The sequence below is a fragment of the Drosophila tropicalis genome, unplaced genomic scaffold, assembly GCF_018151085.1.
Source record: "Drosophila tropicalis isolate 14030-0801.00 unplaced genomic scaffold, ASM1815108v1 contig_878, whole genome shotgun sequence".
Classification (NCBI taxonomy): domain Eukaryota; kingdom Metazoa; phylum Arthropoda; class Insecta; order Diptera; family Drosophilidae; genus Drosophila; species Drosophila tropicalis.
In genome coordinates, this window is record NW_027173374.1 from 5,988,175 (window position 1) to 6,002,491 (window position 14,317).

Here is a 14,317-nt window from a genome sequence, read left to right on the forward strand (position 1 = left end):
AACTGATCGTCATTTTTGTCGTTCTTTTTGTTAAATAAAGGTAACCACAATCATAAAAACGTAAAGCTAAAGTAACTTTCCTTAAGGTCCAATAAAAATATCTGTTAATTTTTATGATTTGATTTGGTTTCTTTAGTAGTAGGTAGGTATTTATTTTTACGTGGACTGTAGCTTTTATTGTAAATTATCGACAAAGCAATATCTGATCCATATAATGTCTGAATGCCTGAGATTCGATTATTTTGTGAGGTATTTTAATTTATGTGCCAGAGTTCCAGCCATAGGTTTGGATCTGTCGTCCATCTGTTCCATTCTCAATGTTGTCTTCAGTCGGTGCACTGGGTAAAGTCAATGCTGGATAAGGCGGTGCGTCTGGCGCTGGTGGAGCTGAAGGCATAGCAAAATTTGTATACATTGGATATTTGGGTATAAAGTCATCGGTGCGATTATGTTCGTCCACATCCGTATCCACGAATTTTTCCCCAATGTGAGTAGCTTGCTCAAATGAGGGAGGTTCTGCAAGAAAAAAGAGATGCAATTGAATCAAGAGTGAGTGTTTCTATACCTCAATACTCACTGCAATTGTCATAGCTGGGAGGCAGATCTGCAGCAGCTCCAGCGGGTGTATCAGGAGTCTCCGGTATCCAAGCAGCTGCATTTTCTGGATGTTCGGCACTTTGTGCTAGTGGAATGGTACCAATTACTATTGGCACTCTGATCTCCGAATCAGTATGACAACTTCCTGTCTTGATGTACATCAAAATCACGTATCGAACGGTAATGATGCCCTCATGTCTGGATGATGGGGGCACTGGTGGAATGATTAATGTTCCATTGAGAATGCGTTTCGATAGACGCAATACTCTTTCGCCATCTCCATTTCGTCCATCAGTAGTAAGTGTGTTATCATGCTCCCTGGCCTTATAATGCGGCGAACTGGCTACAAATTTGTATATTTGCTTAAGCTTCAACTCAATGCCATCCAAATCGTATCCATGCGATTGATTATCTATTTCGAGGCTAAAAGGAATCCTCTGGCCAGGTGCGTAACCACCAAAAGGAATGGTTAGTGTGGATATCACTGGACCCGAAGAACAAGGCCAGCAGCAGAAGTACTTAATATCCTCATTTTTTAGAGGTATCTAAGAAAGAGAAAGGACAAATAAGTTGTTGTTTCCTGTCGGATTAGTGGACAGTTACTAACCAGCATCTCGGGATACATATTCAGATTGTAGGTCTGAAGTACAGTCAGTGGCTGCTTGAATACATTATTGAAGCGCCATGATCGATCTACCACCAATGATATCTCGTAGCTGATCTTTCCGTACTTTTCCACACACGATGTGCGGCATTCCAAGGGCAAAGGTATGCAAAATGTGTAACTATGAGTACCTGCTGGCAGATTGCCCTCACCAAAGACAGCGGTTCGGGTATTCAAATAAGTTTCAGACCCACGAAAATGCTCTGTGTAAGATTCCGTTTTTCCATTACGAGTGCGGGATCTCTGCTCATCCCATCGTACTTTGGCCTCACCCTCAAAGAGTATATAAACTTCTAAAAATACCAAAAAAGAAAGAGGGAGAAAAGAATGCCAAACAAAATTATTATGATTTTGCATTCAATTTTCATTACTTTTTAACAGTATTCTGCCCACTGTACTGTCCTGTATGTAAATTGAAACTTGTTGCTCTAATGCCGACGCACAAAGTCGCCTAAAATTGTGTGTATCCAACGCATTTTTCCAAAAAAAAAAAGTTCTGGCTGACATATGAAAGCGAAAATAATTAGCGCCCCTCGGAGAGGAAAGTGAAATTGCGAGAGATTACTCAATCATTTCTTTAGAACATATTTAGAAGAATTCAGTGTAATAACTAATATATTTTTCTTGTGATTGGTGAAATGATAAGTCAAAAGGCGATAAAGTATTTGATTTGATTTCCAAAGAAATTCATTTGAATGGTTGACATTAACCGCATTATCAATCTGGTTTCGCAACTTTCCATCGAATCGAAGTGGCTAGACTAGACTGCATTATACATGTGTTAAATGCACTAACAATCATACCATTAACCGATTTGCTGCTTGTGGTGGTTAGTACAACGCGTCCATTGATGGTCTCGCCACTGTAGTAAACTGGCGTGGGGCGATCGAACTCGAACACACAATTTGATGGCATTTCTGATAAGTCTGTTGCATGCGAATGAAATTGAAAATGTTTTTATAATTACTCAAAAACTCATGTTTTTGGTATATATACTATATAATTTTTGCTTCACAAAAACACTTAAAACAAAAAATAGAGCAATCAACACTCTTCAAACGACGCGAATGAACTGCCAAAGCATCGAATTGTATACAATTTAGAATCGAAAAATGTTTGCTAGATAGCATAAATCCGACAACGGTGTGACATCATCAGTTTTGAGAGCAAAAGCTTTCATTTGAGAGAGCCAATGAAAGAGAAAGAGTGGAAGAGAGGGAGAAAATGAGACAAAGCTTATAAGGAGGAGTAAAAGCTTTTTAATGAACTCGCAAGAGACCGATGTAAACAAAAAACAGGTGTCTTAAAATTAACATATGTAAATAAATCGAAAACAAAATTTATGTTTCTCTGCCAATTAAATAATCACACCTGTTTTTATATACAATCCTATATAATACAAGTTTAAAAGTGTAAATAAAGTAGAAAGAAATTCCCCTCATCTATGAGTAATAACGATTTACGTCAGAACAACTCGATCTAGAGTTGAGTTGATTGATAAAGAAGTAGCTATCAGTTATCAGATGGAAGACATTTTTAAGTTTTGTTATTTATATATTTAATATTCTGCATACAAGTAATGAACACGGGTATATGTATATAAAGAGCGAAGAATGCACAGGGTGTTCATCACTAGAACAAAACTTGCAAATACTGGAACGATAAGATATCATGATGATATCTTGTGATAAGCATTTACTGGCGTATATGGATGTGTGTATATTTAGATATAATTCAGATCTGAACGGGAGACTCGACGGGCTCCTTATGTTGTTCTTGTTGTTGATTATCTGGCGAACGTTTCTCCAGGCCCGGGTTATTAGGTCGCCGGCGACGACGACGTCTTTTCTTTTGTGGTGGATTTGGTGGCGGGCTGGTGAAGGTGTCCACATCGAAGACAGGATAGCGTGGAGTGAAGCGTGAGGCTTCACTGACTGTGTTGACATCTGTATCGGCTATGTCGGTGGTCATAAACATGGCTTGCTCATAGGTAGGTGGAGCTGAAAGTTATCAAGAATATTATAGACTTTCCATTTAACGTTTTCATTTTTAAATTAATGACTTACGCAAATCACCGACACATTCCTCTTCTGTTTCGAACTCATCATCCCCATCGTCGGGCAGTGCAAAATCTTCAAGATCCTCTGTGAGTTCGTAGCTAGGATTATGCAGGCCAGCTGCTGCCATTTCCAAGGCACGTGCGGAAGTGCAAGGCAAATCAGCTGGCAATGAAGCCTGACTTGACATAGGAGTGGCTGCGATTGGCATAGCCACAGTTAGGGGAACATTGCCTATGGTAATGGGTACAACAGCCCTGGGATTTGCCATCAGCCAATTCATTACGGCCACCACTCGCACTTCGTAGGAGACACGCACAACTTTGCTTAGATGTTCACATGTAGGAGCTGTGGCCGGAATACGCAAAGTCTCTGTAAACGATTTCTCGGAATGTTCAGCCACTGAACCACATTCCTTCTTGACTAGCATAATCTTCTCCGAGGTGGTTCTTATAGAGGGCTGATCGGACGTATAGGTGGCCCTTAAGTGAAGCATTATTAAGAGTTTCTTACAGCTGGAGTTGCTGTTGTTCCTCACATGAGCATGAATCAACATAAACTGTCCGGGCACATAGCCCTGTTGCTGTAGAGTGACCTTCAAATGAACCGGCTTACTGTTCATAAAACAAAAATATTCCAAGGCATCATTGCTTGCCGGTTCCCTTAGCATTTTGCTTTCCTGATTTAAGTCCAACAGCTTGAGTACAGTAAATCCCACATTATGTGTGCGATTGGAGGCCCCAGGCTTGAGGAATGTCACCTTGGCCAGGTAACGTATGTGTCCGAAAGCGCCCTCAAATGAAGATGGACAATTTGATGGTATGGGACAGGCAAACGTGTATGTATAAGTGCCCGCATCTATATTGAATGTTTTGCCCATTTCCGAACCCATTAGATATGTGGTGGAGGCTATATAGTCCTCTCTGCCCAGATAGGTGTGCTTGTGACGCTTCTTGGTATCCTGTATGGCCACAGCTCCTCTGTGTCTCCTCAACCGCCATTGAGCCAAGGCATAGCCAATAATCTGCAGTTTGATACCTGGGAAATAAAATCACAATTATCAACAATCTTAAGACTTTAAAATATGTTTATGAATGAACACAAACAATAAACTTTACGGCCTTAAGTTGATTTCATTAAAAGATAAAGTCTCGTTCTTAATCGAAAAAGTTGATTACAATGGTAGAGTTTCTAGCCAAAATTGGTTTTCTACTTATCGTCCCTTATGTTCACCGTATTTTTATTGACTCCAGTTCCAATTAGAATAAAAAATCTATATTTAATTTATTCAATGCGGTTTACACTTAAATGCGGTTTTACTACATTGCAATGGGTTTAATAATTACCAAGCTTTTGCTATTTATGGATTTTTTTTTAATCTAATGACCTCAGCAGAAGCTTTTTGAACATTTTATAGCCACTGCAGTTCTGAGCATCAAACAGTGAACATTGTTAAGAGTGATTTAAAAATTTTTTAACTTTCATTGTGTCAATATTATATATTAAAATAATCTTCAACAGAAGTGACATTAGTTAAACAACAACAGATACAGTCCGCAAACTTTTATCTTCTCTCATTTCATTTCATTTGGGGAACACTTAACCATAACAAATAAAATTTCAATGGCATTTCCTGACCCCACATACATATTTTTCATGCCACAACAATTAGATCACTAATGTAGATCCCCATTTAGAATTATTTTGTTTTGGCATCACCATCAATTAACTGGCATTTTGTTTGTGGTAAACTTGACTTATCATTGAATCACGCATTTTAATGGTTTGCTAAAAATGTCTAGCAGCGAGCCCAATACCGATAAGATAAAGTTTAGATAAGTGAAGTGTATATGTATATATTTGCAAGGAAATCAAATATTATTTAACTTTAAATGTTACCACTTACCACGCAGTTTTTTGGTCTTGTTGAAATTAACTATCACCTTGCCGCTTATCACTTGGCCTGTAAAATAAGTGCCATGTTCGTTTTGATCAAATGTTATAATGCAGTTCTGAGACATTTTCGTGTATTGCTCTATTTCCGAATCGAGAGTACCGCTCACACTCGTCGCTAAACGGCAACTGAGCCATAGCGATTTAACAATTATTCAGTGTTCATATTATATACCTAGATACATACATACATATATGCTGGTTTTTATTCTATCTTATCGCTAAACCCCCCAATGAAACACCAAACAGGTGGCACAGTTGATGTGTGGGAGGAAATTTGAGTGGGAAATTGAGTTTTTCGCTCTTTGAGTGAAATTTGTCATTAAAGTTAGAGTCATAAAAGAGTTTTAAAATAGATTTAAAAACCCTCTTCTAAACAATTATTAATTTTGATATACAGATATTTTATCAATAACTGCACAAAAGATCGCATCAACTGTTGGCTCATCATTCTTTTTTAAAGATACATATAAAGATTTGAGTTTGGTGAATTATTGAAACACTTTTATGAGAACCCTGTATATAAAACAAAATAAATCTTTTTCTTTCAAAAAATACATTAATAACTATAACAGCGATAAGATAATAAAACAAAAAATAACAAATGTATCTTATGTACGTACATATATCAAACAAAAAAAAAAAAGAGTACCCATACATATATATTATATATACAACAACTTATTTGTTGTTTGTTTCTATTTTCAGTTCGTGTTCGTCTACGCGGCGTGGAAGTAATTTCCTCATAAATATTTCTGCTCAGATCGGAACAAAAGAATAGTCATTATTATCTATCATGGTGGTAATCTGTGAAATTCGGTTTACTAACAATCCAGTGGGCACTTATTTCGCTGGCCAAGTGGTTACTGGTCAAGTGCTTTTGAAATCGGATAAGTTAAAACTTGTGAAAGGTATTTAATTAGTGAAAACGTAAAGCAAATAAAACACGAGTTTAAATGACCATAAATTGATTCGAGTGACTCATATAAAGGACTTATCATTTTTCCGATGGTTATTATTTTTAGGGCGGGGAACTTTTGTTAAATAATTTGTAGACAAAGCTTTTAAGTGTCTGATAAGTTGATAAAGTTGCTGCCCTCGAACCAAAAATACAATAATAATGACCGCGAAAGTGAAATGTTTAACTACTAGGAAATACATATGTATGTTTAACCCTTATTTGCATTCGTTTGTCATTTAGCTGTCGTATTAAAGATCAAAGGATTTGCCCATACCAGTTGGTCTGAGAAAAAGTCAGATGATTCCACCGATTGGCATACGGGACATGAGGATTATATTTCAACTAAAGTATATCTAATGGGTTCCAATAATACCAACGGTAGGACTGATACAAATATGAAATCGAATTGACTTTAATATAAAGACTTCGCTTTATGGTTTAGAGGTCTCAATTGAGCCTGGCATTCGGACATACAATTTTGCTTGTCAAATACCAATCAGATGTCCTTCATCTTTTGAGGGACTTCACGGTCATGTACGCTATGAAGTGATTGTCAAGCTCATAAGACCTTGGAAATTTGATCAGACCTTTAGGCGACGTTTTACTGTACTCAAACTATTGGATTTAAATGCTGAAAGTTATTTGCTGAAAGTAAGTTTCTTGATCAAACAATTTCCATTTGAGGTAATAAAGTTTGTTTTAGTCTCCAGCCCATTCAGAAAGCCAGAAAACTTTTGGCTGTGGCATCTGCCGTTCTAATCCCCTTGATCTTCGTTTGTCGCTGCCACAACGAGGATTTGTTCCGGGCCAAACGATTCCTGTCAGCGTATTGGCCACCAATGAGAGCTACATACGCGTTGAGGAAATTAAAGTTAGCCTTGTGATGATGGTCATCTATTATAGTGATCCACCTTGTGTAGAAACTACAACGCAAAATTATGTGGTCGCCAAAAAGAAGGGTGAAGGCGTCTTAAGAAATTCCAAAAAGCAATTCATTTTCGATATAGGAGTGCCCCCAACACCGCCCACCTGTTTCGACCTGTGTCGCATTTTGCAGGTAGCCTATAAAATTGAGGTTGTGGCCAAGGTGAAGGGTTGTCACGTGAATGGCTCTGTTCATATCCCAGTAACCATTGGCAGTGTGCCATTTAGGCAAGAACTGGTGCAGCAACAACCAAGACGAATACAACCAATTGAACCAATCATACCACTTGTACCCCAAGAGCTGGATGCCAAAGCTTTGGTGTTGCTAGATGAGGAAGAGGTTGATACTACAGACGCTCCACCCAGTCCCTGGGCAGCAGATCTTAGCATAGGTAATACAAAAAAACTACAAGTCTATAATATGTATATAAATTTAAATGAATTTTCATTCATAGACCCTCCTAGTTACTCTGAGGCTTTGCATATACCACCAAATAAGAAGAAACCTACAAAAAATTCATCGAATGAAGAGGTCGATGAACCATATACGCCGCTCTATCCAGTATTTAATATTTCCAGTCCTTTGGCGTCCAATGGTGAACAGCCAACTGGCTACTCGAATCGGGGAGCTTTTGTCGATGATGACAATATCGATAGAAGCAGTTGGTTATGAGGTGGAATAAACCATTTTGGTTACACTATGAAAAACATTTTAAAATAAATAAATATCGCTTATAAATAGATTTTACACATCTAACACACATGAGAACCCCTTTTTAAATTTATTTTATGACTGTGTATGGCTTGCATTTAGTAAAACAAAAAATAAACTTTTAGGATTCCTATTTGACATATTGATAAGATAAAAAATTGGCCATTGGTTGGCATTCTGCCCCACACACATATTATGTTTCAATTTCAGTTTGTTTCTGGCTTCCATGCTCCGAGCACGCTTCTTATCAAACGGAGCTAAACTGAAGCAAATAATTAAATGTGTTAAATAAATAGTACAACGTTAATTAGTTGGTTCTTGGTAGTCAACGAGATTGGATTGCTTAAAATACATCGATCAATATATACATACATACATATATCCTTTAGAATGGGTGTTAACTGTGAAATTCAATTTGATGGCAATCCGTATGGAACATATTTTGCTGGCCAGGTTATTACGGGCAAGGTTACATTGAAAGTGGACAAAGTGAAATTGGTAAAAGGTAAATATGCAAATTATACATAATAACCACTTCACATTTGTTTAAAGAAAGTCAATTAAATTTTTGTTTTACCTCAGTATTTTTGTTACTGAGTCATACTTTTATCTTATCAAAACTTGTTTTCTGTAAATTTTTTAGCAAAGATCAAAAGGTGACTCATAATATTTATACAGGACCCAAAATGGCAGAGGGTTGGCAGGGGATAGGGGGGCGCGAGCCAAATCTAACGTATATTAAAGATAAGATTAAAATTATTTTTAAATAATCACAGTTCAAAATTAAATAACATTTTGATAGAGATGATTTCTTTTATCTTTCCGACCGTCAGCAATTACGTTGAATATAAATGGCTTTGCAGAGACTAGATGGCGGGAGAGAGCCACCAGACATGGTAAAAGGGAGCGACATTCATTTTATGGACGCGAGGACTATATTGCCTCCAAAACATTTCTAGTTGGCTCCAATTTAAGTAGTAAGTTTGGAAAATAATGTCCACTTTAAGAAGTCCTTCTAATTTGTATTGCTTTCACAGCACAAGTCTCCATTGAGCCAGGAATTCATGTCTATAACTTTAGCTGTCAAATACCAATGGAGTGTCCATCATCATTCGAGGGTACTTGGGGTCGTGTGCGCTATATGACCCAAGTAACTCTGGTGCGACCTTGGAAATTCGATCAGAACTATACACGCTGTTTGACTGTGCTCAAAGTCATGGATCTAAATTATAACAGTCCTCTACTGAGGGTAAGTTCTAGCTTGCTTTGAAAACATCTTTTTGCATATTATAGTTTGTATATTTTGTAGGTTGCCGCCCATAGTGAAGCCCAAAAGACTTATTGCTGCTGGCCTTGTAGCTCAGACCCACTTCTATTGCAAGTTTCATTGCCAGAGACAGGCTTTGTTCCAGGACAGAATATACCTTTGAGTGTTTTAGTCACCAACGATAGTCACATTCGTGTGGAGGAACTTTTGGTGACCTTGGTCATGCTGGTCACTTATCATTCAAAGCCCCCATCACGACCGAATTCCAGATCAGAGAAATTTGTATTAAACACTTTAAAGGGGGATTCCGTAGTACGGAATTGTAAGAAACAATTCTCGTACGAGTTACGTGTGCCGCCCACACCGCCCACTTGCTTCAACCTCTGCAGTATTATACAAATAGCCTATCAGATTGATGTCGAGGCTAGAGTCAAGGGCTGTCATGCAAATGAATCGGTCAGTGTACCAGTGACCATTGGCAGCGTACCCCTAACGCAGACTGTATTCATTCAACCTAGAGGCATGCAAACCCTTAATGTTCAAGCCTTCAATGGAGCCGATGATCATCAGATCATTGCGGCAACTGCACCTCCCGCAGACGCAGCTAGTCCTTGGGCGATTAACGATTCCATACGTAAGCCTATGCTCAATTTAGCAAGTTTTTTTTAATAACTATTCAATTGCCTTATGTTTGCAGCTCCACCAAATTATCAAGAGGCTGTGTACATGCGCACTGCAAGAAAATCAATTAATGAAGATGATCCGCCACCAGCTCAACCAAACACATTTAATTTGGATGGAAGTGCTTATAAGCCATTGTATCCGGTTTTCGATATTCCCAGTCCCACGGCTCCAGAGAGTTATATGGCAGACGGAGGTTTTGTCAATCCAGCGGCTGATATGAACAAAAATAAGGGAACTTGGCTATGAACTACAATTCATAGGTATACGAACGTTATAAACAAAATATATTAAACAATTAAAGATCAACGAAAATATATTTTGAATTTTATATTCTTATTATTACATAATTTTTTTTTAACGTCTGAGATCAAACTTTTAATTTCATCTGATGTATATAAATTGGATTTCTTAATAATCTATTGTCGAATAAAAGACTGTCAAATTTGAGGTTTGAAAATTTTACATTAGTTTTCAAAAAATGTACCATTTGGTAAGCTTAAGTTCATCTTTCTCGATTCTTTTATTCAAAATTTACTTACCTATGTCAAAATATCAAATGCCATCTTGATCTTTCATGAGTTGTAAATAGTATACATCCTCTTCAGTCTACCGATTAATATCAAAACTTTGTGTAAACAGATGGAGATGGAGCAAACTTAAAAAAACTGTTTACTGTACGTTAATCGTTCATAAGAAACTAAGCATTTACAAAAGACTTAACCCATGGCCAAGGTTAGCCCTGTAAACGATAACGACTTTGACCTCAAATATTCGAAATCCAAAACAGTTTCAGTGCTTCCCTAAGAACTCTTATAAAAAATTTCAATTCCATTTCATATCTCGCTCATACGACTTGGGAGAATTTTCAATGGCGTCTTATCGCCTTATCTAATTCAACGACGACCGCTCCGAAGTGGTGGCTAGCCACGACCCCAGCAGCAGACCGAGACATTGCTTTATTCAAAGTTAGTCGCAATCCGTTTGCCCACTCCTAATGTGGTAGACCTTAGTTTCTTGCGAATTGTTTTTGCAAATCGGGAAGCGGAAACCGGGAGAACGGTCACCTTAAAATGGTTGTTACATGTGAGATCAGCTTTGATAATAATAGATATGGTACCTTCTATGCTGGACAATTGGTGGAGGGCTGTGTCACTCTTAAGTCGGATAAGCCCAAGGAAGTTGAAGGTAATAGTTATAAAGTCTTACTAAAATCCCCCATAATCGATTGGCTCATAAACGCAATAAATGTGTTAAATGATAACGATATATTTAGTATGTATATAAGGCGGTTGATTAGCGCTTTATGAATATGTATTTGTTTATGACGACATTCCCGATAGTTAACATTCTTTTACTGACTTCAACTCAACGTGTTTTTTGCGCATGTGTGTGTGTGTTTATATTTTTGCTTGTGCTAAAAGAGTGAGGGAATGTTTAAAAAATGAATGATAAGGTTTCTATAAAAAACGGCTTCTTATTCAAATGCCTGTAATTTTTAAGTTTGCCATAACTATTTATACTAAAAAATTGTGTATATGCTAAGTTATACTGTCGAAAAGTGCTTTTCATGGACTAAATTTGAATGTCTTATCGTGGGATTATAATTAAATATTCAAGATAATATGCTTATGCTTAACTTTTGCAGCTATCGTTGTCAAAGTGGTCGGCTATTCACTTACCAAATGGAGTGAGAGGCAATTGACGAGCAACAAATTGTTTGCAGGACGAGAGGACTACTTGTCAACGGTTGCCTATCTGGTGGGCTCCGAAGAAAGTAAGTATGATTTGCATATTAAGCCAGTTAGAATCTATTTTCGCAATCCAATTTTAGACAACAATAGACACATCATTGAGGCTGGAGTGCATACATATAACTTCGCCAGCCAATTGCCCTATCAGTGCCCTTCATCTTTCGAGGGTCGCTTTGGTTGCATACGTTATTTAGTTAAGGTGTTATTGGTGAGACCCTGGAAATATAATCAGGCCTATACACATGGCTTTACGGTGCTCAAGTTGATGGATTTGAATTTCGAGACTCCTCAGTTGAGGGTAAGTGTGACTCGCATAGGAGTCCGAGAAAACATTAATAATTTGTCCTTGTTGTAGGTGGCGACGCACAGTGAGGGTTATAGGACATTCTGTTGTGGACCTTGCAAAACTGAGCCGCTCAAAATGGAGCTACATCTGCCCCAAGCGGGTTTTGTACCTGGCCAACGTATACCTGTTACTGTGACAGTCATCAATAATACAAGCTTGGCTGTCTCAGAGCTACGTCTCTGTCTGGTCATGCTAGTGCGTTATTACAGTGTGAAACCAGAGCACTCACGAGTGGAAAGAATTATCATATCGCGGGCCAAAGGCGATTCCGTCCTGCGTCAGTGTACTCGATCTATTACCCTGCATATGGATGTACCTGCCACTCCGCCCACATGTCTGGAACATCTTATACAGATTGCCTATCACTTGGAGGTGGAGGCCATGGTGAAGAGTTTACGGGAGCAACAACTGATGATTATGCCCCTGACCATTGGCACCATTCCCTTGGCTGTATCCGGCATTGTGGTGCAGCAGCCGCCACGACGCAGTGCCCGCTACGAGGCAGCAGGGCCAGAATCAGGCCAAAGAACCACCGATGAGCTGCCCATGGTGACATCTATAGCCACTATTCCAAATGAACTAACACCTAGCTCGGCAGATATTGGTAAATCATTTGCAATTTTGCCTTAAAAGATTGTTTTCCCTAAAACTTTCGATTTAATTCCCTTTATAGCTCCACCAAAATACGAGGAATCAAAGCACACTGTACGTGGCAACATCAATGAGGAAGAGCTTTATGCATTTGGGAAAAATGAATTCGCACCTCTATATCCTGTTTATTGTATACCAAATCCTCCACCGGTTCTATCATCCAATAGTCGAAGCATTGGTTACATCAACCAAAGTTTCAATTAATGAACAAAGCTTCCAATTTCTTGTAGCCTTTAAACTGCTTTTTATAAAAAATATATATAACACAGATACATATAGCACTTTCCGTATATAACAAGCTGTGGGAAATTATCCTTAGTGAAAACTGTTATAAGGATATGTAGGAAAGTCCACAAACATAGAACACTTTTCGTATATCAGTATAACAAGTTTTGAGTAATCAACCCTAGACGAAACTGTCATAAGGATATGTAGGAAAGTCCTTGGTGTAATATTTAACTAACTGTTATAGTACAAGACTGTAATAATGTTATACTTAGCATTTTTATAGGGGATGACAAAATTTTGAAATAAAATAGTAGAGGGGGGATGATTTTCTGTTTACATTTTGTCCCAAAAAACTCTGTTAAGTAAAACCACTTGACAAAGCAGTGCAAATCTAAAGCTACTGCTTATCTTTATACCCTTGCAAAAAGGGTATATTAATTTTGGTCAGAAGTGTGCAACGCATAGAACGAAGCATCTCCGACCATACAAAGTATATATATTCTTGATCAGCACGACGAGACGAGTTCAACTAGCCATGTCCGTCCGTCCGTCCGTCCGTCCGTCTGGATCAACGCAAACTCCTCCTAGACCGTAAGAGCTACAGAGCTGAAATTTTGCACGTAGGCTTGTATATACTGCAGGCGTTGTATATCTCGGATTCAGCCGGATCGGACCACTATATCATATAGCTCCCATACAAACCCCAAAGTCACGAACAGTGACTTTTCTTAATAACTTCGTTATTTTCTATGCTATTATCGTGAAACTTAATATTAGAGAGTTTACTACGCCTATAAGCGACTATGCCAAATTTGATCAAGATCGGGTGACTATATCATATAGCTTCCATACAAACGGCCAAATCACGAACAGTGACTTTCTCAATAACTTCGTTATTTTCTGAGCTATTGTCGTGAAACTTAATATTAGAGAGTTTACTACGCCTATAAGCGACTATGCCAAATTTGATCAAGATCGGGTGACTATATAATATAGCTCCCATACAAACGGCCAAGTCACGAACAGTGACTTTCTCGATACCTTCGTTATTTTCTGAGCTATTGTCGTGAAACTTAATATTAGAGAGTTTACTACGCCTATAAGCGACTATGCCAAATTTGATCAAGATCAGGTGACTATATCATATAGCTCCCATAGGAACGATTGGTCGAAAACAGTGACTTTGATCAATATCTTCGTTATTTCCTATGATTGTAGGCCTTTCATTCTCAAGCTTAAGTTTTTTTAGATAAAACGTTCTTCCACATTGATGGCTAATAGGTAAGGATAGAGTTACCAAAAAAGTTGCAAGGGTATACAAACTTTGACGCGGTCGATGTTAGCCCCGGCCCTCTGGTTTTTTATAAAATCTCATATCAGCTTTGCCAACTTCTGGCTAACAATCAATTTTTTATTCATTTTAAAAATGTGTGTCCGAATCTCAGCTGCAAATTAATATTAAAAATAATCAACGCTATTTAAATCTTATTTCCATTTCATTCAAAAATCTAATGAGACAGAG

General features: G+C 38.0%; 5 protein-coding genes across 5 annotated transcripts; 3 read left to right on the top strand and 2 right to left on the bottom strand.

The window, feature by feature from the left end:
- Positions 1 to 149: 149 nt before the first annotated feature.
- LOC137584756 (arrestin domain-containing protein 3) lies at positions 150 to 2,335 on the bottom strand. The gene is made up of 4 exons (XM_068300311.1): positions 2,065 to 2,335; positions 1,205 to 1,554; positions 578 to 1,142; positions 150 to 516 (listed from the first exon to the last, which is right to left on the bottom strand). The coding sequence occupies exons 1-4, from the start codon at positions 2,174 to 2,176 to the stop codon at positions 260 to 262; spliced, it is 1,284 nt and encodes a 427-aa protein (XP_068156412.1). The 5' UTR covers positions 2,177 to 2,335; the 3' UTR covers positions 150 to 259.
- A 459-nt stretch (positions 2,336 to 2,794) lies between these two features.
- Positions 2,795 to 5,407, bottom strand: LOC137584510 (arrestin domain-containing protein 17). The gene is made up of 3 exons (XM_068299932.1): positions 5,225 to 5,407; positions 3,328 to 4,356; positions 2,795 to 3,261 (listed from the first exon to the last, which is right to left on the bottom strand). The coding sequence occupies exons 1-3, from the start codon at positions 5,337 to 5,339 to the stop codon at positions 2,996 to 2,998; spliced, it is 1,410 nt and encodes a 469-aa protein (XP_068156033.1). The 5' UTR covers positions 5,340 to 5,407; the 3' UTR covers positions 2,795 to 2,995.
- Positions 5,408 to 5,953: 546 nt separating this feature from the next.
- On the top strand, positions 5,954 to 7,919 carry LOC137584511 (arrestin domain-containing protein 3-like). The gene is made up of 5 exons (XM_068299933.1): positions 5,954 to 6,182; positions 6,473 to 6,610; positions 6,675 to 6,883; positions 6,936 to 7,548; positions 7,612 to 7,919. Exons 1-5 carry the CDS (start codon positions 6,068 to 6,070, stop codon positions 7,827 to 7,829), a joined length of 1,293 nt encoding a protein of 430 aa, XP_068156034.1. The 5' UTR covers positions 5,954 to 6,067; the 3' UTR covers positions 7,830 to 7,919.
- Positions 7,920 to 8,111: 192 nt separating this feature from the next.
- Positions 8,112 to 10,166, top strand: LOC137585070 (arrestin domain-containing protein 3-like). Its single transcript, XM_068300723.1, has 5 exons — positions 8,112 to 8,373; positions 8,702 to 8,845; positions 8,906 to 9,117; positions 9,178 to 9,769; positions 9,833 to 10,166. Exons 1-5 carry the CDS (start codon positions 8,259 to 8,261, stop codon positions 10,063 to 10,065), a joined length of 1,296 nt encoding a protein of 431 aa, XP_068156824.1. The 5' UTR covers positions 8,112 to 8,258; the 3' UTR covers positions 10,066 to 10,166.
- Positions 10,167 to 10,803: 637 nt separating this feature from the next.
- Positions 10,804 to 12,839, top strand: LOC137584979 (arrestin domain-containing protein 17). The gene is made up of 5 exons (XM_068300595.1): positions 10,804 to 11,004; positions 11,465 to 11,593; positions 11,651 to 11,868; positions 11,926 to 12,520; positions 12,590 to 12,839. The coding sequence occupies exons 1-5, from the start codon at positions 10,890 to 10,892 to the stop codon at positions 12,769 to 12,771; spliced, it is 1,239 nt and encodes a 412-aa protein (XP_068156696.1). The 5' UTR covers positions 10,804 to 10,889; the 3' UTR covers positions 12,772 to 12,839.
- The last annotated feature ends 1,478 nt before the right edge of the window (positions 12,840 to 14,317 follow it).

Bases quoted from the DNA above. Each gene is read 5' to 3' on its own strand.
- LOC137585070 (XM_068300723.1), top strand. From the start codon at position 8,259: ATGGGTGTTAACTGTGAAATTCAATTTGATGGCAATCCGTATGGAACA. The intron at 8,374-8,701 runs GTAAATATGCAA...TCCGACCGTCAG, and splicing joins CAAAGTGAAATTGGTAAAAG to CAATTACGTTGAATATAAAT. The intron at 8,846-8,905 runs GTAAGTTTGGAA...TTGCTTTCACAG, and splicing joins AGTTGGCTCCAATTTAAGTA to CACAAGTCTCCATTGAGCCA.
- LOC137584979 (XM_068300595.1), top strand. From the start codon at position 10,890: ATGGTTGTTACATGTGAGATCAGCTTTGATAATAATAGATATGGTACC. The intron at 11,005-11,464 runs GTAATAGTTATA...TAACTTTTGCAG, and splicing joins TAAGCCCAAGGAAGTTGAAG to CTATCGTTGTCAAAGTGGTC. The intron at 11,594-11,650 runs GTAAGTATGATT...ATCCAATTTTAG, and splicing joins TCTGGTGGGCTCCGAAGAAA to ACAACAATAGACACATCATT.
- LOC137584510 (XM_068299932.1), bottom strand. From the start codon at position 5,339: ATGTCTCAGAACTGCATTATAACATTTGATCAAAACGAACATGGCACT. The intron at 4,357-5,224 runs GTAAGTGGTAAC...TTTATTTCCCAG, and splicing joins CAAGACCAAAAAACTGCGTG to GTATCAAACTGCAGATTATT. The intron at 3,262-3,327 runs GTAAGTCATTAA...GATAACTTTCAG, and splicing joins GGAATGTGTCGGTGATTTGC to CTCCACCTACCTATGAGCAA.
- LOC137584756 (XM_068300311.1), bottom strand. From the start codon at position 2,176: ATGCCATCAAATTGTGTGTTCGAGTTCGATCGCCCCACGCCAGTTTAC. The intron at 1,555-2,064 runs GTATGATTGTTA...TGGTATTTTTAG, and splicing joins AAGCAGCAAATCGGTTAATG to AAGTTTATATACTCTTTGAG. The intron at 1,143-1,204 runs GTTAGTAACTGT...TCTCTTTCTTAG, and splicing joins ATATGTATCCCGAGATGCTG to ATACCTCTAAAAAATGAGGA.
- LOC137584511 (XM_068299933.1), top strand. From the start codon at position 6,068: ATGGTGGTAATCTGTGAAATTCGGTTTACTAACAATCCAGTGGGCACT. The intron at 6,183-6,472 runs GTATTTAATTAG...TTTGTCATTTAG, and splicing joins TAAGTTAAAACTTGTGAAAG to CTGTCGTATTAAAGATCAAA. The intron at 6,611-6,674 runs GTAGGACTGATA...TTTATGGTTTAG, and splicing joins GGGTTCCAATAATACCAACG to AGGTCTCAATTGAGCCTGGC.